The sequence below is a fragment of the Podarcis erhardii genome, assembly GCF_964252035.2.
Source record: "Podarcis erhardii genome assembly, chromosome: 2".
In the NCBI taxonomy this organism is placed as follows: Eukaryota; Metazoa; Chordata; class Lepidosauria; order Squamata; family Lacertidae; genus Podarcis; species Podarcis erhardii.
The window spans coordinates 126,572,066-126,597,043 of record NC_138498.1 but is presented as its reverse complement, the minus strand read 5'-3'; the positions used below and the strand labels follow the sequence as shown (position 1 = coordinate 126,597,043).

At 45.3% G+C, this 24,978-nt stretch overlaps 3 protein-coding genes across 8 annotated transcripts in view; all 3 read right to left on the bottom strand.

Moving 5' to 3' along the window:
• Positions 1–1,091: 1,091 nt before the first annotated feature.
• The window catches only part of LOC309334720 (uncharacterized protein), a 53,576-nt gene continuing 29,689 nt past the window's right edge, over positions 1,092–24,978 (bottom strand). For 4 of the 6 annotated variants that reach the window (XM_081849321.1, XM_081849324.1, XM_081849322.1 and 1 more), the window contains exon 2: positions 1,092–4,789. In XM_081849321.1, coding sequence (XP_081705447.1) covers positions 3,718–4,789 — 1,072 coding nt within the window. In that variant the 3' untranslated portion in view covers positions 1,092–3,717. The remainder of the gene's footprint in view (positions 4,790–24,978) is intronic. The other 2 variants (XM_081849326.1, XM_081849325.1) reach the window with 1 other exon arrangement.
• Positions 15,628–24,978, bottom strand: part of LOC309334725 (uncharacterized protein) — an 89,656-nt gene continuing 80,305 nt past the window's right edge. Inside the window, exon 2 of the mRNA XM_081849337.1 lies at positions 15,628–15,772. The gene's annotated coding sequence lies outside the window, so the exon portion shown is untranslated. The remainder of the gene's footprint in view (positions 15,773–24,978) is intronic.
• LOC309336365 (uncharacterized protein) overlaps positions 16,164–24,978 on the bottom strand; it is a gene marked incomplete at its 3' end in the record, with an annotated part of 52,152 nt that continues 43,337 nt past the window's right edge. The window contains exon 2 of the mRNA XM_081851985.1: positions 16,164–17,425. Coding sequence (XP_081708111.1) covers positions 16,164–17,348 — 1,185 coding nt within the window. The 5' untranslated portion in view covers positions 17,349–17,425. The remainder of the gene's footprint in view (positions 17,426–24,978) is intronic.

Sequence of the window (24,978 nt, the reverse complement as noted above, 5' to 3'; positions counted from 1 at the left end):
CGCAGGGGAAGTCCTTCTCAATGGGACTTAATAATAATAATAATAATAATAATAATAATAATAATAATTTATTATTTATACCCCGCCCATCTGGCTGGGCTTCCCCAGCCACTCTGGGCGGCTTCCAAAAAAATATTAAAATACTGTAATACATCAAACATTAAAAGCTTCCCTAAACAGGGCTGCCTTCAGATGTCTTCTAAAAGTCTGGTAGTTGTTGTTCTCTTTGACATCTGGTGGGAGGGCGTTCCACAGGGCAGGCGCCACTACTGAGAAGGCCCTCTGCCTGGTTCCCTGTAACTTGGCTTCTTGCAGTGAGGGAACCACCAGAAGGCCCTCGGTGCTGGACCTCAGTGTCCGGGTAGAACGATGGGGGTGGAGACGCTCCTTCAGATATACTGGACCGAGGCCATTTAGGGCTTTAAAGGTCAGCACCAACACTTTGAATTGTGCTCCGAAACGTATTGGGAGCCAATGTAGGTCTTTCAAGACCAGTGTTATATGGTCTCGGCGGCCGCTCCCAGTCAGCAGTCTAGCTGCCGCATTCTGGATTAGTTGTAGTTTCCGCGTCACCTTCAGAGGTAGCCCCACATAGAGCGCATTGCAGTAGTGCAAGCGGGAGATAACCAGAGCATGCACCACTCTGGCGAGGAAGTCCGCAGGCAGATAGGGTCTCAGCCTACATACCAGATGGAGCTGGTAGACAGCTGCCCTGGACACATATTTGACCTGAGGCTCCAGGGACAGCTGTGAGTCCAAAATGACTCCCAGGCTGCACATCTGGTCATTCAGGGGCAAAGGTACCCCATTCAGGACCAGGGAATCCTCCACACCTGCCCGCCTCCTGTCCCCCAAAAACAGTACTTCTGTCTTGTCAGGATTCAACCTCAATCTGTTAGCTGCCATCCATCCGCCAACTTAAGACATACAGTGGTGCCCCACAAGACGAATGCCCCGCAAGACGAAAAACCCGCTAGATGAAAGGGTTTTCCGTTTTGGAGGCGCTTCGCAAAACAAATTTCCCTATGGGCTTGCTTCGCAAGACGAAATGTCTTGCGAGTTTTTCCGACTTTTTCCCCCTTCCCCCGCTTTCCCAACTGCCTTAACCAACCAACCAACCCACTAAAACCAACCTGGGGCTAAGCCCTTTTATAAACAGGTAGGCTCCGCCTCCAGCTTTTCTATTGGTCTGCCTATTAACCCTTTCTCTCCCCCTCTACAGACATTTCCAAAAGAGCGGGCAAACGCCTCAGCAAACGCCACAGCATCTTATACATACACATTAATATTCAAACTCTCATATACTGTTTATATTTTATAAATTAATTGTGTCGCAACACCTCCTCATTCTTGGCTATGTGAAGTGTTCAGATAAAACATTATCTCTGGAGACATCAGGAATAAAAGGGCTGTTTAGTGGCATAACCAGGAAGAAGAGTTTGGATTTGATATCCCGCTTTATCAGTACCCGAAGGAGTACGGCTCACATTCTCCTTTCCCTTCCTCCCCCACAACAAACACTCTGTGAGGTGAGTGGGGCTGAGAGACTTCAGAGAAGTGTGACTGGCCCAAGGTCACCCAGCAGCTGCATGTGGAGGAGCGGAGACGCGAACCCGGTTCACCAGATTATGAGTCCACCGCTCTTAACCACTACATCATGCTGGTTCTCTCAAGATACTTACTTTTATTTTTCAAGAGAAATACAACATCTAGGTCAAGGGAAGTCATAGTCCCACTCTCTTCTGCCTTGGTCAGACCACACCTGGAATCCTGTGTCCAGTTATGGGCCACAATTTAAGGAGGACGTTGACAAGCTGGAAGGTGGGCAGAGGAGGGCAACCAAGATGATCAAGGTTGTGGAAACTAAGCCTGATGAGGAATGGTTGAAGGAGCTGGGTATGTTTAGCCTGGAAAAGAGGAGACTGAGAGGAGATATGATAGCCATCTTCAAGTATCGGAAGGGCTGTCACATGGAAGATGGTAGAGCAAGCTTGTTTTCTCCTGCCCTCAAGGGCAGGACTCGAACCAGTGGCTTCAAGTTGCAGGGAAGGAGATTTTGACTAGACACACAGGAAATTTTTCTGACAGTAGGAGCTGTTTTTACTATTACTATTATTATTAAAGTTTTCTTGGTTTACAAAGGTATGTGCAATGTCTTTTTTTTTCAAGTTACATTTTCCATTGGTCAGTTTCATCTGTTGAGACATTAGGGTTACGTTAGGAAGAAAAGGGGGGAGGGAGAGGTGGAGGGGGGAAGGTGAGTGGGGGTGGGCTTAGGAAGCAATGTTTCTAATTTGCTTAATGTGTGGGGTTTTGTGTCAGCGTCGTTTGTGTGGGTTCTCTTTGCTACTCACTTGTGTTCCTTTGGTGGTGAGAGAAATTGGGATTGGCCTAGGGTGCGGTTGCTTGTTTGTGATTGGCTGTGGTGAACTTTGTTTTCGTGTGCGAGTATGGTGGGTGGGTGTTTTTGAATCAGGTTAGCCATATTGATTTGTATGCTGTTATGAGTTATTTGTGCTGTAAGTGGCCATTATTGTCTTGGAAGATGTTTACTAAGGCCAGTTCTGGGGTGGTTTCTAATACTTGTTTGGTTATTTTACTTATTTCTTGTATGGCTATTGTCTAGAATAGTTGGATTTTGGGGCACTCCCACCACATGTTGGAGGTATGTGCCTGTGGAGGTACACCCTCTCCAGCATTTTGGTGAGGTTCCTGGGCATATTAGCGCTAGTTTTCTTGGTGTTAGGTACCACATGTAGGTGAGCTTCAGAGTGAGTTCTTTTCTTTTCGTTGATATGGATTTAAATTGGGGTTTAGAGCACATTCTGGTCCATTGAGTGGGGTTAAACTCATAGCCTATGTCATCCTCCCATTGTTTTTTTGATTGTGTCTAGGGAGTTCGTGGGATTTTGGAGTCGTATTTTGTATATTGCAGATACCATCCCTTTACTGTTTCCCTTTGTTGTTAGGAGGAGGTTTTCGAAGGTTGTCAGGGGCCTAGTTGCTGCTGATTTTACTACTGGATTGTTTAAGAGGGCTTGTAATTGGTGTTGTGTTAACCAGGGCATTTGGGTGTCTTCTAGTTTGTCTTGTATTTCTTGTGTTGACAAAGGTTTGTTATTTTTGTAGAAGTCTATTAGGCAATATAAGCCTTTGGTTTGCCAGGTTTTTATCTGGAGGTTTTGTGCTGCATGATGGAATAATGGGTGGTACGCCGGGGGATTAGTGGGGATGGGGTTGGGGATAGTTTGCCTATTACTGTTTTGGAAAAGGCCTTGGAAGGGAGCAGGCCCTGCAGTCCTCCCCACAGCCGATGGTCTGAGGCCTCACCGCAGCAGGAGTCCCTTTATAGCTGGGAGAGAGGGCCTGGGCCACGCCCCCTGGGCCAGTTGGAAAAGGCCTGGGAAGGGAGCAGGCCCTGCAGTCCTCCCTACAGCCGATGGTCTGTGCATGTAAAATTATATACATATAAAGTAATAGAAGAACTTCCCACACTCCTTCCATTCAAATCGTTTCTGCTTTTTCTATTTGTTGGTAGATTGTTGGGTTTCAACTCTTAAAGCTTCTCCTCCTTGTGAGACCACTGATGTTTTGTAAGAACATCAGGATTGAAGAGCTATCTACACTCCATATACGTAAGTGGTTTTCCCTTTTTGAGTTTGCTGGTGTTTGCTAAGGTGTAAACGTCTATTGAAGCTCTTTCCACACTCCATACATTTATTTGCTTCTCCCCAAGTGAGTCTGTTGATGTCTTCTAAGGGGTCCACTCTGACTGAAGCTCTTTCCACACTCCATGCATTTAAATGGTTTCTCTCCTGTGTGACTCCGTTGATGAATTCTAAGGTGTCCACTTCGACTGAAGCTCTTTCCACACTCCATGCATTTAAATGGCTTCTCCCCAGTGTGACTCCGTTGATGAATTCTAAGGTGTCCACTTCGACTGAAGCTCTTTCCACACTCCATGCATTTAAATGGTTTCTCTCCTGTGTGACTCCGTTGATGAATTCTAAGGCTTCCGCTAGTTGTGAAGCTCTTTCCACACTCCATGCAATTAAATGGTTTCTCTCCTGTGTGACTCCGTTGATGAATTCTAAGGCTTCTGCTAGTTGTGAAGCTCTTTCCACATTCCATGCATTTAAATGATTTCTCCCCAGTGTGAGTTTGATGGTGTGCATTCAGACATCCACTCTGACTGAAGCTCTTTCCACACTCCATGCATTTAAATGGTTTCTCTCCTGTGTGACTCCGTTGAGGAATTCTAAGGTTTCCGCTAGTAGTGAAGCTCTTTCCACACTTCATGCATTTAAATGGTTTCTCTCCTGTGTGACTCCGTTGATGAATTCTAAGGTGTCCACTTCGACTGAAGCTCTTTCCACACTCCATGCATTTCAATGGTTTCTCTCCTGTGTGACTCCGTTGATGAATTCTAAGGCTTCTGCTAGTTGTGAAGCTCTTTCCACATTCCATGCATTTAAATGATTTCTCCCCAGTGTGAGTTTGATGATGTGCATTCAGGCATCCACTCTGACTGAAGCTCTTTCCACACTCCATGCATTTAAATGGTTTCTCTCCTGTGTGACTCCGTTCGTGTTTTCTAAGGTTTCCACTGTCAGTGAAGCTCCTTCCAAACTCCATACTTTCAAATTGTTTATGTTCTCTGTTTTCACACTCCATATATTTAAATGGTTTCTTCGTTATTCCCATTTCACATGGCCCACCAGAATTCTGATTGCCTTCTCCATTGTCTTCTTTCGATGGGGTGGGGTAGGGAGAAAATCCTATTTGTTTTCTAAGAAGAGAACAAAGGAATATTACACACATCAATTAGACCTGCTCTTATTTTAACGTCTTGTACAATCTCTCCTGTCTTCCATATGTTCCAAATTTTTAGGCAAATGAAATAATGTAAAATAATGGTCATGCATCATCAGCCTTTTATAACCCTTAATTATTGTTAATGAAGCAGTATTATCTTAGTATACGGTTGAACTGTGGGGTTTATGTTTTATAAAAAGTGGTTTCTCACAAGAAAGGGGAGCTGCTCTATGTTCCATGAACCTGGCCACTATTCATCAGGGTCTTAAGTTCATCATGAAGTTCTTCATCCTCTGCACTATAATCCTCCACCCCTTGGGCCACATTTTGTCCCCTTCGACCTCTAGATGTTTATTAATCACCTGCACAGTCCCTTTGGCCTCAGGAGGTCCATACTGACCATTTTGGGAGACCCATATATAAGTCTAGTGACAAGGCTTGGTGCTTGTGGTCGGTTGAAGGAGTGCTCAGTTGGAGCATGTTCTTGGGGTTGGACCTCCATCTCTCAGCCTTGCATTATTGAATGGAGAGAGCTGGAGATGCAGAAGGAAAGCAGCTGGAGCCTGACCGCTGGGAAGGCCAGATTGAGACACCCACCCCAATTATGATTTATAATAATTACCATATTTTTTGCACCATAACACTCACTTTTTTCCTCCTAAAAAGTAAGGGGAAATGTCTGTGCGTGTTATGGAGGGAATGCCTATGGGTGGCATGCCTACGGATTTTCCACCTCTAAAAACTACATGCGTGTTATGGTCGGGTGCGTGTTATAGAGCAAAAAATACGGTATATGCTGCCAGGTCTCGCACCTGCCTCCTGACACTGGCCTATCTTAGCGGAGATTCCCTGTCCAGGCCTCTCTCACTGTTCTTCCTCCTTTGCCGTGGGTGGCCAAGGGCTTCTGGATATTCTAGCTCTGCTCCAACTGGGAATTACTTAGTAAATTGTTATACCTCTCTTCATTTGAAGATCACAAGATAAAAATATGTGTGACACTGAAAAAGGTGAGTGTTAAAGGTGAATAACACTGATTGTGGGAAAGAAAAGAAAGAAGGTGAAACCAGTGGTGTGTCCAGCTGAATGTAATATAATAATAATAATAATAATAATAATAATAATAATAATGCGTAAAGAAGAAACCAATCTTCAAATCAGTTTCATATTCCCTGGCTGTATTTCTCAGTCACGATTGTGACTCAGAATCTTAGCCACAATTTATTCTAGAATATCAACTGTATCTCTTTGTAATAGGAGGCAGACATCCCTGGGATTTCATCCAGACATTCCTTTAGTGTGGGCAGCAGCAGCAGCAGCAGCGGAGGAAGGAAGGAAGGAATTAACTTTGGGGGAAATGATTTCCTTCAGAAGGTCTTCCCCAGCGGCCAGCAGGGCTAATAAGCTGCTCAGTGTGAACACCTTGGCTTTAGCGTGTTAGGGTCTGGATACCAATCACAATCCTTTGGAAATGTCTCAAGAACCCTTAAGATCCAGTTCCACCAACTCCCAAGTAACACTGAGCCCTAGAGGAACCTTCTATGCTGAGTTGAGGCACCTCTGGCCCTCCAGATGTGGTTGGACTCAAAGTACCACCTGCCCAAGCAAGGATGTCCCATGGCCAGGGAGGATGGGAGTCTTATCTGGTGGGACACACTTTCCCCTTCTTCCCCCTCCTCTGAAAATGCGGAATGGGGGAGGCGGGGCACATTGACACACCAACAATATTTCAATATCGAGAAATGGTATTCGTGTTGCGACATCACCAAAATGTGTCTATACATGTGTGAGTAGAACAGTTGTGACTGTGCTGCCCGCCAGTTTAGCCGTTGGCATTTGACGAAAGAACCAACTAAAAAATTATGTGAAATGTAAAAGTGTTCCAACACTTTTTTACGTCATTTAGTTAAGATTTAAAAATACCAAAGGTAAGTTATTCCACTTAGTAATCAGGATTACACGTGATTTTCAAATAAGTTCAGTGGTTTTATTAACAATTGCTAGTTGACATTGAAAATGTCCATTGGGGCACTTTGATACACTAAGACATGGGACGCATTGATATGTATAAAAGTGCCCCGCTTAGTGTACAATAATCTCTAAACAAGTGTCATATCTCAGGAAAAAACCAGGATCTTGTATGTTTGCTTCCGCATTGCAAGTGTTGATTTCAAGGATGTTGTTTCGCGGTTGCCAAAACCAAATTTCCCAAAGGGCACATCTTGAACATCATCTCTTTATACTTTTTCTATTGACTTATGTGGATATAATGTGTAATAGAAGCTAAATGTTAAGTAATTATCTTATTTTTATAAGCATTTTGTTTCAATTACTATTTTTTGACCACCTAATGTGAGTTCCTATACTTTTTAAAGTTTTTCCAAACTTCCGGCCCATGGGCCTTAAGGTGCCTATGCCTGGGATAGAGGGTTAAATCAGGGCTGGCCAAATGGGACTCAGCTCCGTCCCCTCCTTGCGCCTCCCTGCATCTGCTGCCTGAGGGGGCTGCCTCAGTCTCCCTCACGGTGGAGCAGGCCCTGAGAACAGCCTTCCCGCTGCCTTCCAAAATACAATCATACCTTGGGTTACAGACGCTTCGAGTTGTGTGTTTTCGGTTTTGCGCACCGCGCCAAACACGGAAGTATTAGAACAGGTTACTTCCAGTTTTCGCGCATGTGCAGAACCACTAAATCACTCTTTGCACATGTGCAGAAGCACCAAATTGCAACCCACAAATACGCAGGCGCGGCGCTGCGGGTTGTGAATGTGCCTCCCGCACGGATCACATTTGCAACCTGAGCGTCCACTGCACAGGAAACATGACACAGAAGACCTTGGAGTCTCACCGTGGAAAACAACAACAACAACAACAACAACAACAACAAAACAAGGATTGGTTATACGTCACTTTGGGCTGCCCTGGGCATAGGGTGTCCCCGTTACAACAGCCCTGCAAAACAGACCGGAGTTGCTGCAAGCTTTTGGGACTTGGAAGAGTAACTTACGGCAACCCTAAAGGGCAGTCCAGTGTCGAAATTACGGAGGCCTCTTTTAAATAGGGGCTGGTGTTTGAACTTGGGCTTTGCTAATGTTACGGAATTGGCGGAATTGCCTTAAGGAGGGATGAACAGGGTGGGCCTGTGACCTGGATTCAGGAACTAAAGTATTTGCCATCACAAAAGAATGGCCAGGCTTCCCAGGTAATGCAGGTAGTGACCATTAACAGGTATCCTTGGGGACAGGTTTTCTGCTGTAGACCGCCTCCTGTGATGTAGACAGTCTCCTTCTGTATGATATTGGGGGGGGGGGTCTTGGGTGGGCAATTTCAAAAGACTATATAAGGCCTTGCACACCTCCCTCCTGGTTGTGGTGAGGAGGGGGGACACTGTTGCAATAAAGATCAGGCCTACTAGCCACTTTGCTTCTCCATATACTCTGGGTGGCCTCTGTTATTTTCTCCTACCTACCGTATTTTTCGCTCCATAAGGCGCACCTGATCATAAGGGGCACCTAGTTTCTAGAGGGGGAATTCAAGAAGAAAAATATCATTTAAAGGGAGCGCTGAGCAGAGCTCCCTGGTGCCCTGCGGAGGCTTTGCGCCACTAAGGCAGAAGCTAAAACAGCTAGAGGGAGCACTGTGCAGCACTCTCTCTAGCTGTTCTGGCTTCTGGGGTAGCCTGCGAAGCCTCCGCAGGGCAGCATCGAGCCTTCATCCCGGGCTTCCCCCGCCAGCCCTGACAAGCTCTGGGAGTATTCCCCACCTCCCGCAAAAGCCCACAGGAGCTGTGCACCCTTTAAGGAGCGTGCGGCTCCTGCGGGAGGTGGGGGAATTCTGTAAGATTATTTGGGGAAGTTTTTCTAATGAAAAGATATTGTCACAGATGCTTGTTTTTGCCATTCTCAAAAGTGTGAATTTGTGTCTGCAGAGATAACATGCCTTTTCTTCACAGGAAAAATGTTATAAAATAAACATACAGAGTTGAGAGGAAACCTTAATCCCATTGTTCCTTTGCAGATTTATATACACAGAATCAACCCCTTAAATTCTAAGTTACAAGAGGTTCAATGTATAGATGGTTTGCAGTGGAAGAGATCTGCACAAGTAGCCAAGTGTGAAGCAGTAAAAACGAAAGTGCAACCTTGTGAGCAGAATACTCCACACATCTTGGGGTCTTTGTGTAATAATTGTGCAAGTCAGAGTTGAGGCAAGCGCTGAAGGCTCTTCAGGGCTGGCAACCTCTTCCCAATCCCACTGGGTTCCAACAACCGCACTAACACTTAACCGTACAGAATAGGCACCTGGATGCAGAAGCCAATCCAAAGGGGTGGCTGGTAGTGGAGGTGGTGAAATCCACAAGTTCTGAGTTTTTCATGTGCGCTAAAACTCAGTCTGCTTGGTTGTTGTTTTTTATTAAAAAAATATTTTTACCAGCATGCTATAATATTATTGTTTTAGTTAAATAAAGTGCTTAAGTTGTTATTAAGGAAATGATTATTTTTCTCCTTCCAATAAATTACAGCAGAAATGTTGAAATCAATTTGATTTATATCAAATCCACCCTGATTGCAATCTGATTGCAATCTACCACAATGTCTGAAATAAGGCTGGAACTATACAGAGGCGAACAGGACAATGTCCTGGCAGCTGCTACTACTTAGGGGCCCGAAACGGATAAATAAAAATATCATCAATCATCACACACTCAGTTTCATCAGCAGGGAAGCCAAGATGCATCCTAGCAGGACTTTTGGGTTTGCGCTGGGCTATAATTGGTGGTATTCAGGACAATCCAAAGTATGGAGATAAGTCGTAGTGAATACAGATGATCTGGGACAGCCAACACCCTCAGCAGGGAGGCTGGGTGATGGGGGTGGGGGTCAGTGGTGCTGGAAGGGGAGGGGTCTCTGTCGAGGCTCCTCTCCCTTCCTTTAACCCTTCCATGGACTCCCTCTCTCCGTTTCCCCACCCAAAAGGGACCCAGCCAGGCGCCCCACGACCCCAGGGATTCCTGGGGACAAACTGGTAAAATCAGGTCTTCCGGTCGGCGCCAGCGCTTAATGGCAGCTCTCTCTCTGATGACGACAGCTGTCGTCATCATGAACAAAACTGACTACATTCAGGAGGCTCACAGACAACTTTCCAATACCGCCTTTTACATAAAATTGGACTCAGACCCCACACAAGAATACAAAAAAGAACTGAACAAGATTGTTAAGGAGCTACCCCCACACATCCAAGAACAGATCCTCACAAACACACCAACAGAACCTCGACCAGGAACTTTCTATCTTCTACCTAAAATACACAAACCAGGAAATCCAGGATGCCCCATCATTTCAGGTATTGGCACTATTACAGTGGGTGTCTCCGGTTATATGGACTCTGTTCTGAAACCATATGCCATCAGTGCTCCCAGCTATGTACGTGACACCACAGATTTCCTGAGGAAAATACAATCTTTAAATAATCTTCCTAACAATACTATACTAGCTACTATGGATGTGGAATCTCTGTATACCAACATCCCACACAACGATGGTTTACAAGCTATAAGGAACACCATTTCAGATAAAACCACAGCGGACTTTGCTACCAAACTCTGCCAATTTGTCCTTACCCACAACAACTTCAAATTCGGTGATGACCTGTTCCTTCAGATCAGCAGCACAGCAATGGGCACCCGCATGGCCCCACAGTATGCCAACATCTTCATGGCAGATTTAGAACAACGTTTCCTAAACTCCTACCCACTCAAACCTCTCTTGTACCTGCGATACATTGACGATATTTTTATCATCTGGACACATGGTCAACAGACCCTGGACACCTTCCACCAGAAATTCAATGATTTTCACCCCACAATCAACCTAACAATGAATCAATCTATGCAATAAATACATTTTTTGGACACTACTATAAAAATACAGGATGGGCGCATAGACACCACCTTATACCGTAAACCAACTGACCGACAAACATATCTACATGCCTCTAGCTACCATCCCAAACATACCAAACAGTCCATTGTATATAGCCAGGCACTACGTTACAGCCGCATCTGTTCCAATTCTACAGACAGAGACTCTCACCTAAGAGATCTACAGCAAACCTTTTTAGAACTAAAATACCCAGCAGATGAAGTTAGACAACAGATCAACAGAGCCAGACTGATACCCAGAGAGAACTTGCTGCAAGACAGACCCAAAAAAGAAAATAACAGAACACCTCTAGTCATCACATACAGCTCCCAAGTTAAAACAGTACAACGCATCATCAGAGATCTACAACCTCTCCTGGACAATGACAGTTCTCTTTCTCAAGCTCTGGGAGGAAGACCTTTCATTGCCTACAGACAGCCACCCAATCTTAAACAACTCCTAACCCACAATAATACTACAACCAGACTTAACACGGACACTGGCACCAGAGCCTGCAATAAACCCAGATGCCAACTTTGCTGCCACATACACCCGGACAACACCATTACTGGCCCCAACAACATCACACATACCATCTCGGGACTATTTAATTGCTCATCGTCTAACATTGTGTATGCCATCAAATGCCAACAGTGTCCTTCAGCTCTCTATATTGGACAAACAGGCCAAACCTTACGCCAAAGAATAAACAGACATAAATCGGACATCAGGAATCACAAGACAGAGAAACCAGTAGGAGAACACTTCAATCTCCCAGGACATTCTATACAAGATCTCAAAGTAGCTGTTCTGTTACAAAGGAATTTCAGAAATAGACTGGAAAGAGAAGCTGCTGAATTACAACTTATCACCAAACTCAAAACCACGGAGAGACCTGGTCTGAACAAAGACCTTGGATTCTTATCTCATTATACATGACAAAGCCATTTTTCACCTTCTCACCCCTTGCTTTTTCCTGTAAGACCTATTGCAGTCGTTAAGAGTCGTCAACAGGCTCATCACAGCTATCTGCCAATCACCCATTCCCACCACCCTTCTGAGTAATACCCCTCCCCACCTTCTCACTATATAGAAGGGTCTGGAAACTTCTGTTTCAGTGTATCTGAAGAAGTGTGCATGCACACGAAAGCTCATACCAAGAACTGACTTAGTTGGTCTTTAAGGTGCTACTGGAAGGAATTTTTTTATTTTGTTTTGCTTTTTTTAGATTTCAGCTCGGCATTTAATACCATTCTACCACAACGTCTGGTGTCTAAACTGGAAGATCTGGGGCTTCTGTTATCACTTTGTGGGTGGATATCGGACTTTCTGTCAGACCGCCCCCAGAGGGTTCGGCTGGGCCCTTATACCTCTAATACGCTTAAGACTAGCACAGGAACACCACAGGGATGCGTACTTAGTCCGCTCCTTTATATTCTCTACACGTACGATTGTGTCGCTGCTCACCCTAGTAATAGGGTTGTCAAATTTGCAGATGAGACAACCGTGATTGGGCTCATTCCTGAAAGGGAGGGTGAAACGGACTATAGAGATGAGGGGGAGCGGCTGACAAAGAGTGGTGCAGAGCTAACAACTTGCTCACAAATACAAGGAAGACAAAGGAGCTTGTGGTGGACTTCAGGAGACAGAAGAGCAATGTCCAGCCACTTCTGATTGATGGGGTCTGTGTGGAGAGGGTAACAACGTTCAGATTTTTGGGTAGTGAATTACAAGAGGATCTGTCCTGGAGTGTCAACACAAGGGGGCTTGTGAAGAAGGCGCAGCAGAGACTGTACTTTTTGAGAATCCTAAGGAAAAACCATCTTCCGCAGAAACTGCTGCTTGCCTTCTATCACTGTGCCATTGAGAGCGTGCTCACTTATGGCTTATGTGTGTGGTACGGAAGCTGTACTACCCAGGACAGGATGGGGTTGTGCAGAGTTGTGAAGGCAGCAGAGAGCATTGTTGGCTGCCCACTCTCCACCTTAGAGCAGATTTATGCCACAAGGTGCCATAGGAAGGCACTGGACATAGTAAAAGATCCATCGCACCCTGGTCACTGTCTCTTTGAGCTCCTGCCGTCGGGACGGAGATACAGGACGATGAAGACAGGAACGAGCCGTCTCAAGAACAGCTTCTTCTCCAGAGCGATCTTGGCCCTGAATGGGAAACCTGGACTTTGAAAGTCATCTAATCTTCCTTGCTGTATTATACTGTATTGTTTTAATTAGTGTTTTTATAGTTGTTCTGATTTTGAGTGGAGTGCCCTACCTGGGTGGATGGAGCAGCCAAGTAAATTTCGTTGTCCCTGAGAGGGGTCAATGACAATAAAGATGATATTATTATTATATTATTATTATTATTATTATGGTTACAACAATGGATCTACTAGATCAGGGGTCAGCAGACTTTTTCAGCAGGAGGCCAGTCCACTGTCCCTCAGACCTTGTTGGGGGCCGGACTATATTTCGGGGGGAAATGAGCGATTTTGGCCCGCCTGCAAAGAGGCCTGAAGATGTTTGGCTATACCTGTCCCAGTTGTCATCCCAATAGCCCCAGTTGGGCTTCTCCAGCCAGGTGCCAGGGCAGGTTGGAGGCTGCGTTGGCCGGTGAAGACAGAAGCAGAAGCCCCAGCAGAGCCATGGACAGAAGCAGGGGAACGGGGGCATTGCCAGAGCATTTACCCACCAACTGCTGCTGCTTCCCAACCCGCAACTGGCAGCTGCGGCCACTGAAACAAACCGCCTGAACGCCATGGGAGGAATGAAGGAGGGAGGGGGTGACGAAGAAAGCGCGTGAGGAAGCGGCATGGAAAAGGGGCACAGAAAAGGAAGGAAGGGCGGACTGAGGGAGAGGGAGGAGGAGCAGGAGGAAAACTCAGCAGCAGCCGGTAGCCAGCGTCACCCCCCCTTCCCAGCGCCACCCTTCTGAGGCAGGCAGGCGGGTGAGCCGACTCCCCCCGTTGATGGCACCCGGTGTGGGACAAGATTGCTTGTCCCTGAGGAGAAAAGCGCCGCCGGGTGAGGGAGAGGGAAAGAACGTGCGTGCTGGCAATCCACGCGGCGATACCTGGACTGTCCGCAGGCCGGATCTAGAAGACAATTGCACCTGATCCGGCCCACAGGCCTTAGTTTGCCAACCCAGATGCTTGGAGATTTAGACCCCCATTAGAACAAGAGTAAACATGTTCTTCTGATTCAAAGGATTCTGCGGGAAGAAGAAACATGATCTGGATATTGAAGGAACTGCCTACAGGATTAAAGACTGTAGAGATCCAGCCAAGAACTATATCAGATCAAAACTCAAAATGGATGATAATGAGGGGTGAAAAGAGTTCATGGTATAGATGGAGACTAAATAAGGGTTTATTACCTTATTTAATTTACCTTATTACCTTATTTAATAATAATAAACCCTTACCTTAAGGGTTTATTATTATTACCGAGGGCCTTCTCGGTAGTGGCACCCGCCTTGTGGAACGCCCTCCCATCAGATGTCAAAGCGATAAATAACTACCTGACATTCAGAAGACATCTTAAGGCAGCCCTGTTCAGGGAAGTTTTTAATCTGTGATATTTTAGTGTATTTCTGGTTTTTATGGAAGCCGCCCAGAGTGGCTGGGGAAACCCAGCCAGATGGGCGGGGTACAAATAATAAATTATTATTATTATTATAATTATTTGAAAAACACTGAATTACAACATATTCCAATTACATTAGAGTATCAAAAAATGTTAAAAACATTTGGAAATATAGGGGAGGATGGAACTATCACTTTTACGAAGGATTTCAACCATAAAGAGAAATGTTTTACCTAAGATACTGTTTTTATTCTAAATGATACCAATAATAAATATTACAAGCTTCTTTAACGAATGGCAAAGAGAAATTTCATGATTACTCTGGCAGGGGGAAAACACCAAGAATAAAGTATAAAATTTTGGTAGATACTAAAAATAGAGGTGGCTTCGCACTGCTAGATTTTCTACTACGAGGCAGCCTCTTTGTGTTAGTTAAAAGAATGGATATCGTTGGACAACACACTATTGCTGGATTCTCAGTGGAATCTCGGTTGTAGAACGCTTCAGAAGTCGAATGTTTGGGGATTTCAAATGCCAACAACCCAGAAGTGAATGCTATTTTTGAACACAATTTATAAATAAAATTATATACAGTGGTACCTCAGGATAAGTACTTAATTCGTTCCGGAGGTCCATTCTTAATCTGAAACTGTTCTTAACCTGAAGCACCGCTAATGGGGCCTCCTGCTGCTGCACCGCCGGAGCACAATTTCTGTTCTCATCCTGAAGCAAAGTTCTTAACCTGAAGCACTATTTCTGGGTTAGGGGAGTCTTTAACCTGAAGCGTATTGTAATGGTTCTAGGGGTTGCTCATGTGCAAGCCGGTGCAAACACCTGGCTGGGTTGCCTGAGTGAACCTTTTCTGTCCGGACAGCCACTCACCCGTGGCTGTCTCAATGGCTGGCAGAATCCGTCAGTGGGCGTTTCTTAAACTTCTTCCAGCAAAGAAGCTCTTTGACGCCTAGTCTCCTCCTACTCTCTCTGCGCGGAAGCCTTCTGCGCAAGGAGGGTGTGGGCAGCAGAGGACCCGTGCTCTCCCCGCTGGTCCCCGGCAAGGAGTCATGGGACCGCCTCGCCGATTCCCCCATCTGCCCCCCTTCTCCACTGGTTCTATGCTGATTCTCTTCCCCAGAAGATGGGCTGCCTCTCCCCATCTTGGAAGGCTCTTTGGAATCCCTCTGGAGCTTGCTCTCTCCCTCCGGCACTGATGGCAGTTCCCTGACACGTATGTAACCTGAAGCATATGTAACCCGAGGTACCACTGTATTAATAAAATTATCTATATATAAAGCAATTGAAACACTTCCCACACTCCTTCCATTCAATCCATTTATGATTTACTGTTTGTGGATTGTAGGGTTTCAACTCTTAAAGCTTTTCCTCCTTGCGAGTCCATTGATGCTTTGTAGGAAGATCAGGACTGAAGCTCTATGTACACTCCATATACGTAAGTGGTTTTCCTTCTTTGAGTTTGCTGGTGTATGCCAAGGTTTCCACTTCTACTGACGCTCATTCCACACTCCATACATTTATTTGCTTGTCCCCGAGTGAGTCTGTTGATGTCGTCTAAGTTTCCTGTGTGTGAAATCAGGGTTCCACTCTGAAAGAAACTCTTTCAACTCTCCATACATTTAAATAGTTTCTCCCGTGTGAGTCCGTTGATGTCTTCTAACATTTCCAGCATTGGTGAAGCCCTTTCCACACTCCTTACATTTAAATGGTTTCTCCCCTGTGTGAGTCCATTGATGTTTTCTAAGTGTTCCACTGCGACTGAAGCTCTTTCCGCACTCGGTGCATTTAAATGGTTTCTCCCCAGTGTGAGATCGATGATGGGTTCTCAGATCTCTCCTCTCAATAAAACTCTTTCCACATTCCATGCATTTTAATGGTTTTCCCCGTGTGAGTCCATTGATGTCTTCTTACATCACCACTCCGACTGAAGCTCTTTCCACACTCCACACATTTATATGGTTTTTCCCCTGTGTGAATTCGATGGTGGATTCTAAGTGTTTGACGATCAGTGAAGTTCTTACCGCACTCCATGCAATTAAATGGTTTCTCCCCTGTGTGAATCCTTTGATGTCTTCTTACTGCTCCATTAGAAGTGAAGCTCTTTCCACACTCCATACATTCAAATGGTTTTTCCCCTGTGTGAGTCCGTTGATGGATTCTAAGTTTTCCACTACAAGTGAAGCTTTTTCCACACTCCATACATTCAAATGGTTTTTCCCCTGTGTGAGTTTGATGATGGATACTAAGTGCTGTACCATCAATAAAGCTCTTTCCACATTCCATGCATTTAAATGGTTTCTCCCCTGTGTGAGTCCGTTGATGTTTTCTCAGTGTTTCACTGTGACTGAATCTCTTTCCACAATCCATACATTTATATGGTTTTTCCCCTGTGTGAGTTTGATGATGGATTCTAAGGCTTCGGTTATCAATGAAGCTCCTCCCACACTCCATACATTCAAATGGTTTTTCCCCAGTGTGAGTTTTATGATGAATATTCAGTCCTCTATTCGTACTGAAACTCTTTCCACACTCCAAACATTTAAATGGTTTCTCCCCTGTGTGAATCCGTTGATGGATTCTAAGGTATCCACTCTGACTGAAGCTCTTTAGACATTCCATGCATTTGAATGGTTTCTCGCCCGTGTGTGTCTGTTGATGTTTTCTAAATGTTCCACTATCTGTGAAGCTCTTTCCACACTCCATACATTTATAAGGTTTTTCCCCTGTGTGGGTTCGTTGATGGTTTCTAAGGTGTCCAATCTGACTGAAGCTCTTTCCACACTCCTTACATTTATATGGTTTCTCCCCCGTGTGAGTGTGTTTATGTATACGAAGGTTTGAACTCCAACCAAAGCTTTTTCCACACTCCATGCATTTAAATGGTTTCTCTCCAGTGTGAGTACGTTGATGTTTTCCAAGTGTTCCACTGTCAGTGAAACTCTTCCCACACTCCATACTTTCAAATTGTTTCTCCTCTCTCTTTTCACATTCCATGAATTTATATGGTTTCTTCGTTATTCCCATTGGACATGGCCCTCCAGAATTTTGAATGCCTTCTCCATTGTCTTCTTTCAACAGGGAGGAGCGGGGCGAAAGGAAACCTAGTAAGAGAACAAAGGAATATTACACACATCAGTTAGCACCTGCTCTTATTTTGACGTCTCGTACATTCTTTCCTGTCCTCCATATGTTCCAAATTTTTTAGGAAAGACAGATGAAATAATGTTAAATAATGGTAATGCATCATCAGCCTTCCATAACCCTTAATTATTGTTAGTGAATCAGCATTATCTTAGAATATGTTTCAACTGTGGGGTTTACGTTTTATAAAAAGTGGTTTCTCACAGGAGCGGGAGCTGCTCTATGTTCCATGAACCTGGCCAATATTCATCAGGGTCCTAAGTTCATCATGAAGTTCTTCATTCGCTGCACTATAATCCTCCAACCCTTGGGCCACATTTTGTCTCCTTCGACGTCTAGATCTTTATTCATCACCTGCACAGTCCCTTTGGCCTCAGGAGGTGCATAGTGACCATTTTGGGAAACCCATATATAAGTCTAGTGACAAGGCTTGGTGCTCAGTTGGAGAATGTTCTTGGGGTTGGACCTCCATCTCTCAGCCTTGCATTTTTGAATGGAGAGAGCTGGAGATGCAGAAGGAAAGCAGCTGGAGCCTGACCGCTGGGAAGGCCAGATTGAGACACCCACCCCAATTATGATTTATAATAATTATATGCAACCAGGTCTCGCACCTGCCTCCTGACACTGGCTTATCTTAGCGGAGATTCCCTGTCCAGGCCTCTCTCACTGTTCTTCCTCCTTTGCCATGGGTGGCCTAGGGCTTCTGGATATTATAGCTCTGCTCCAAGTGGGAATTATTTATTAAATTTTATACCTCTCTTCATATGAAGATCACAAGATAAAAATATGTGCGACACTGAAAAAGGTGAGTATTAAAGGTGAATAACACTGATTTTGGGAAAGAATAGAAAGAAGATGAAACCCGTGGTGTGTCCACCTGAATGTAATAATAATAATAATAATAATAATAATAATAATAATAATAATAATAATAAAGTGTAAAGAAGAAATCAATCTTCAAATCAGTTTCATATTCCCTGGCTGTATTTCTCAGCCACGATTGTGACTCAGAATCTTAGCCACACTTTTTTTCTAGAATATCAACTGGATCTCTTTGTAATAGGAGCCAAGCATCCCTGGGATTTCATCCAGACATTCCTTTAGTGTGGGCAGCAGCAGCAGCAGCAGCGGAGGAAGAAAGGAATTAACGTTGGGGGCAAATCATTTCCTTCAGGTCTTCCCCAGCGGTCAGCAGGGTTGATAAACTGCTCAGTGGGGACACCTTGGCTTTATAGTGTTAGGGTCTGGATACCAATCACAATCCTTTGGAGATGTCTCAAGAACCCTTAAGATCCAGTTTCACCAGCTCCCAAGTAACACTGAACCCTGGAGGAACCTTCTATGCTGAGTTGTCTTTTTTTTAAAAAAATAATATTTATTCAAAGTTTAAAAGTTACAAAATGAAAGGGAAAAAAGAGGAAAAATACACAATACAAAAAAAATACACCACCAACAACAAAAAAATACCCTCACTTGAAAAAAAAGAAAAAAGACCAGATTAAACCTTTGCATAACTTTCTTCCTTTACTTATCTCCTTGACTTCCTCACACCTCCCCTTTTTGTATTCTAGTTCAAATCATTATTTCTGCAAATCCTTCCAACCTTATTTTCATTTAAGTAATTTAATTTATTTTAAAAAACCACTTTTACTTTATCCAGTCTTAACTCTCATCCAAACCTATATATCAATACTTATTCTTGAGACGTTTCTCTAAGGTCGAAAAAAAATTCCCTTCCACGAATTTCCCAACTCTTAAACAAAACAAAAAAGCAAGTTTATATTATATACCCTTTGAGTTCCCAATTTCCATTCCACCCATAACCCCTTCCCGGTTTCAGTCCCCAACATAAGTCCATCAATCTCAAGAAGCCATCAGCCCGGAGATCTTACATCAGAGGCTCTCAAGTCTCTCTCATGTCCCCTCTGCCAGTCTTTTTGATAGTCCTTAGTATTGAAAGCCAAATCTCGGGGAAGCTCCAACCCAACAGCATCCACATTCCTTCCAGCCAAACCTCCGTGCTTGAAAATAAGGCCTATGGGGTATTCCAAATCTTGTTTCATTCTCCTTTCAAATCCAAATGTCCCCAAAGCTCCAACTTCCACCTGAATCAAATTTGTAATCCTAGGGTCATCTGATCTCCACATAAGAAGATCTCTCCATCTTTCACTTTCCAATTCAGGCCGAGCTTCCATCTTCAAAAGTTTATTTCCTCTTGTTACCATCATATCAGACCTCAAATTGCAGCTCTCCTTTCGCATCTGCAGGGTTACGGCTCCCCTTTCTTCTCTTCAGAGACAACATAATTCTCCTTCTCAAATTTCCCTGTTTGTTCAGTTGAATAAAATTCCTGTGCCGAGTTCTTATCAAGTTCAATGATGGTATTCACTCTTGTGTCCAAAGTTGTAACATTTGTAGTCAAAACATCAATTTGACCTTGCAACTTTCCCAGGAGAAAGAATGTTGAGAGATAACGATCTTTGGAGCTTGATCGTTGAGCCGTGGCCACTGATAGCTTTACGATCCCAATCAGTCATTTACAGCGTCCGGCACACTTCCTTCCCAGCTGCGCAATAAATTCTGCTGTCTCTTTCGCCACGGCTTAGCAGAGTAGCATACAGCGGTGTAAAGCAGTCTTTTTCTCCCTTTTCCTCCATGCAAGCATACACAGACAGGTTTGTCTATTTACAGCTCTTTATTGAAACATTTCAGCCCATGTAAGACCGGGGCTTCTTTCAGCCATGGTAAAACATGTCCGTCTCTCTCAAGACACACAGAGAGAACAACAAGTACAGTCTCCTCCCAGACTCCTCCCAGCTTCTAAAGCTGACGTCAGAAAGTGACGCACATCTCAGAACACTTAACCAGTTAAGTTCTGAACTCTCACACCCCCCCTTGCATTGCTTTCTGACAAGACCTGTGTAACATCTTCAGCAACACCCTGTGAGATCAATTCCTTCCCCAATGCCTTGCGCCCTACCTTGGCGTACCTGTTAGGCATCTGTGGAATCACCTCACAACTCTCAGAATCGCACTGTGCGAAACTCACCCACGCACCTGTGGCCTGGTACCTCTCAGGTGGAATACCTTTGGTTGTGCGACTGGATCGCCTAGGCACAAACTCTGGTGTTTCCTCTGGCTCACTGTCACCAGCAGGTGTGTCCTCTGCATCACGGGATTCCCCCTCTGACTTAAAGCGTCTTCGAATCCTCTCCATTACACTCACAGGAGAACTAGGCTCACTCTTGGGCTGTCCTTTTCTAACAACTCGTGGAGACGCCCCCACCCTGCTCCTGACCTTGGTCAGTGACCTGATCGTCATCAGCAGACTCAGCCTCTTCTTCCTCCTCAACAGAACTGTCCTCTGGATCAGAGAGACATTCTGAAAGAACATCACGCTGTGCAGAAATCTTTGGCCTTTCATTCTGCTCAAAGAATTCAGCGTTTTTACTGACCAGCACCTTACTCTGATCACCTGACGGGTAAGCAAATCTCCATGCACGGGCATCTGGCTCATACCCACAGAAGATCATTTTCTGGACTTTGGCTCCATCTGGCCCTTGCAAAGCCTTAGGCACAGGGACAACCGCAGGAGATCCAAACTTGCGCAGAAAGTGAACCTGGGGTTTTCTGCCATTCAACAAAGAATACGGTGTGTCACCTACCAGTGAGTTGTAGACACGATTCCAGGTGAAAGACACACAACGGATTGCCTCCAGCCAAAACTTTGGAGGTAACCTAGCTTCTGTCAGCATCACCTGTGCAGCTTTAACCAGAGCTTCACTCCTCAGCTCTGCCACCCCCCTCTTACTGGGTGAAGTAACTGTGTAACTTATCCCTCTTTTGTGAAAGAACTGCTGCAAAGCAGAACCAGTGTACTTAGCATTTCTGTCACTGATGATTGCTTTCACCATGGTGGAGAACCTTAGTTCCACCCCCTCAATCCAGCTCCTGATCAGCTGTGCTGCATCCTCCCTGGATTTGAGACCGTGGGTCCAGGTGTTCTGCGAAAAATCATCCTGAAACGTTAGCAGATACCTGGCCCCCCCTAGACTCTGTTCCCTGACAGGATGGAACAGATCTATGTGTACCAGCTGAAAAGGTTTAGTGGTTACCCGTTCCACCTTTGGGTAACTGCACCCTTGCACCTTCGCCTGCTTGCATGTGGTGCAACTAATGGCACGTCCACAATCTCTAATTTTACACCCTCTGGTAACCTCAGAAAGCATTTGCAGTTCTTCTACAGGACTATGATTGGTCCTCTGATGCCATACACAAGCACAAGTAACATGAGCGGGAATTGTAGCACGCTGCGCCTGTGCTTTCTCAACCTTCCCCTCACCCCCAAGAGACGTTTTAAGAATGAAAAGATCATTCTGCCCCTTCTTAACCTTGGCAAGTATCCTCTCCCCTTTGGAGATTGTGCAGACATCATCCTGGAAACAAACCTGAAACCCTTTTTTCAACAAATAAGGCACAGATAACAAACAGTGATGCACCTCTGGGACAATACAAAAATCCATCTGTTCCTGCAAAACAGAAAGATAAACATTAGCAAACTTAGAAATTTTAGCTCTTTGTCCATTTGCAAACTTGACAGTCTGTCCCTGTCCTTTTGGAACTGCCGTGCAATTCCACATCTCGACTGCAGGGGTCTCTGGAACCATGTTGCGGTTAGCTGCAGAGTCAATGACAAGATTAAGCTCCACACGGCTGTCTTCAAACAAAGCCATGCTAGCAGTGACTTGATAAGACTCTTCCTGTTGTTTACCACGACGCCCACCTGCACGTCTTCCTGCCTGGCCAGTCTTGTTGCCATGGAAACCCGCCTGATTCCCATGAGAAGTGTCCTTCACAACATCCTGCTGTGCCTGTGTGCTCCGGTGGGGGCAACTGCCACGCAGATGTTGAACTCCAGTGGAAAAACACTGCCCGGGGCTCCTCCCAGCTGGCCTGGCCTTCCTACTCCTGGAACGGCGCCTCCCACCAGCCTTGCCCCCCCTGAAGCTGCTCTTCGCTTCAGCACTTCCTGTGGAAAGTTTCTTAAACTTGCCTTTGGAACTCTTCGCCCCCCTGATCTGCTCACTTCGCCCCCCCCGATCTGCTCACCAGGCCGATACATCGGGAAATGGGCCTGCCAGTCCAGCGTCTCCAGGGCTCTGGCCTTCTGCTGAAGCTTCACACAAGCCCTTCAGCACATCCCAGGCAGCCCTTGCTGACTGTACACCCTCCAAATGAGGTTTCAGCGATGCATGAATGCATGCTCTGAGCATATCCAGCTCTTGTTGCGTTTTCTGCTGGCCATCGTCCCAGCTAAGGGGTGGTGCTTTTGGCTCCCTCCCCAAAGCCCATGGACCAGGAACCAGCCCCTTATACTTCTGCTCCAGGTTGCCCAACTTTTTAAAGTGAGCTCTTCCACCGGCATATCCTGGCTCTCTGCCATTTTCTCCCGTTCTCCCAAGGTGCCCCACAAGCTGTACTTACTCAGTACCAGCTGATTCCGGCTCCTGTACGTGGAGAAACGGCCCAGCTGCTCCGGCTCAGCTCTCCGTGGAGGAACGATTTCAGCTACTCCCAGCGTTTAGCTCTGTCTCTCAGCAGCTCTCTTGCCTCTCAGAAGCAGGCAAAAACTTCCTCTGCTTTCCAGCATCAGGCTAGACTCACGGAATGCAGCTTCCAACCTCCGGCTAGCTTCCGTGCCGACTTCAAAGCATTCCAGTGGCTCAAAGCCGACTGTTTTACGAGCGTTTACTGACCTCCATAACCTGTTGAGAGATAACGATCTTTGGAGCTTGATCGTTGAGCCGTGGCCACTGATAGCTTTACGATCCCAATCAGTCATTTACAGCGTCCGGCACACTTCCTTCCGTGCTGCGCAATAAATTCTGCTGTCTCTTTCGCCACGGCTTAGCAGAGTAGCATACAGCGGTGTAAAGCAGTCTTTTTCTCCCTTTTCCTCCATGCAAGCATACACAGACAGGTTTGTCTATTTACAGCTCTTTATTGAAACATTTCAGCCCATGTAAGACCGGGGCTTCTTTCAGCCATGGTAAAACATGTCCGTCTCTCTCAAGACACACAGAGAGAACAACAAGTACAGTCTCCTCCCAGACTCCTCCCAGCTTCTAAAGCTGACGTCAGAAAGTGACGCACATCTCAGAACACTTAACCAGTTAAGTTCTGAACTCTCACAAAGAATGCCCTATTCAGTTCCTCTCCAACAGCCATTCTCTGCAAATGTAGACAGCAGATACAAAGTCCTCTTTTTGCGTCTTGACAGCTAGCTTGACAGCTGTCAAATTGTTCTATACTTCATCAACGGGCTCTAATGGACCACTCCCGGGTCCGGGGAGGGTGGCACATCAATTCCCAAATTTAGTTCTTTTCCTGCAGGCTCCCCTGCTTCTAATTAAATCCTAGTATTTACTATACCTAAACATTGAGCACCACAGACTAGTAATAATAGTAATAATAATAATTTATTATTTATACCCTGCCCATCTGGCTGAGTTTCCCCAATTACTCTGGGCGGCTCCCAATCGAATGTTAAAAACAGTAAAGCATTAAATATTAACAACTTTCCTAAACAGGGCTGCCTTCAGATGTCTTTTAAAAATAAGATAGCTGCTTATTTCCTTGACATCTGATGGGAGGGCATTCCACAAGGTGGGCGCCACTACCAAGAAGCACCTCTGTCCGGTCCCCTGTAACCTCACTTCTCGCAGGGAGGGAACCGCCAGAAGGCCCTTGGAGCTGGACCTCAGTGTCCGGGCAGAACAATGGGGGTGGAGACACTCCTTCAGGTATACAGGACTGAGGCCGTTTAGGGCTTGAAAGGTCAGCACCAACACTTTGAATTGTGCTCAGAAACGTACTCAAACATTCCTCTGCGGTAAAGGAGGCAAATGGAAGCCTTCCCATTGTCTTTGTGCTTACGAATGCTGTCTTAAGGAGGTATGAACAGGGTGGGCCTGTGACCTGGATTCAGGAACTAAAGTATATACCATCACAAAAGAATGGCCAGGCTGCCCAGGTAATGCAGTTAGTGACCATTAACAGGTATCCTTGGGGACAGGTTTTCTGCTGTTGACCGCCTTCTGTGATGTATTCCTGCTGTAGACAGTCTCCTTCTGTATGATATTTGGGGGGGGGGTCTTGGGTGGGCAATTTCAAAAGACTATATAAGGCCTTGCACACCTCCCTCCTGGTTGTGGTGAGGAGGGGGGACACTGTTGCAATAAAGATCAGGCCTACTAGCCACTTTGCTTCTCCATATACTCTGGGTGGCCTCTGTTATTTTATCCTACCAATATGGAACCCACTTAAGGACTATATGGGCTCTTGGATACCCCATAAGGGGAAAGGAGCAGGCTTTTTCTTAGAACAAAGGTCGTAAGAATATGTTTGGTTGGCACGCTTATTTATAGCAGGATAAAACTAAAACACACAAGAGCTCTATGAATCAGGTTATTCAGAAAATCCTTTTTACAGTATGAGATAAAACTGCTGGAAA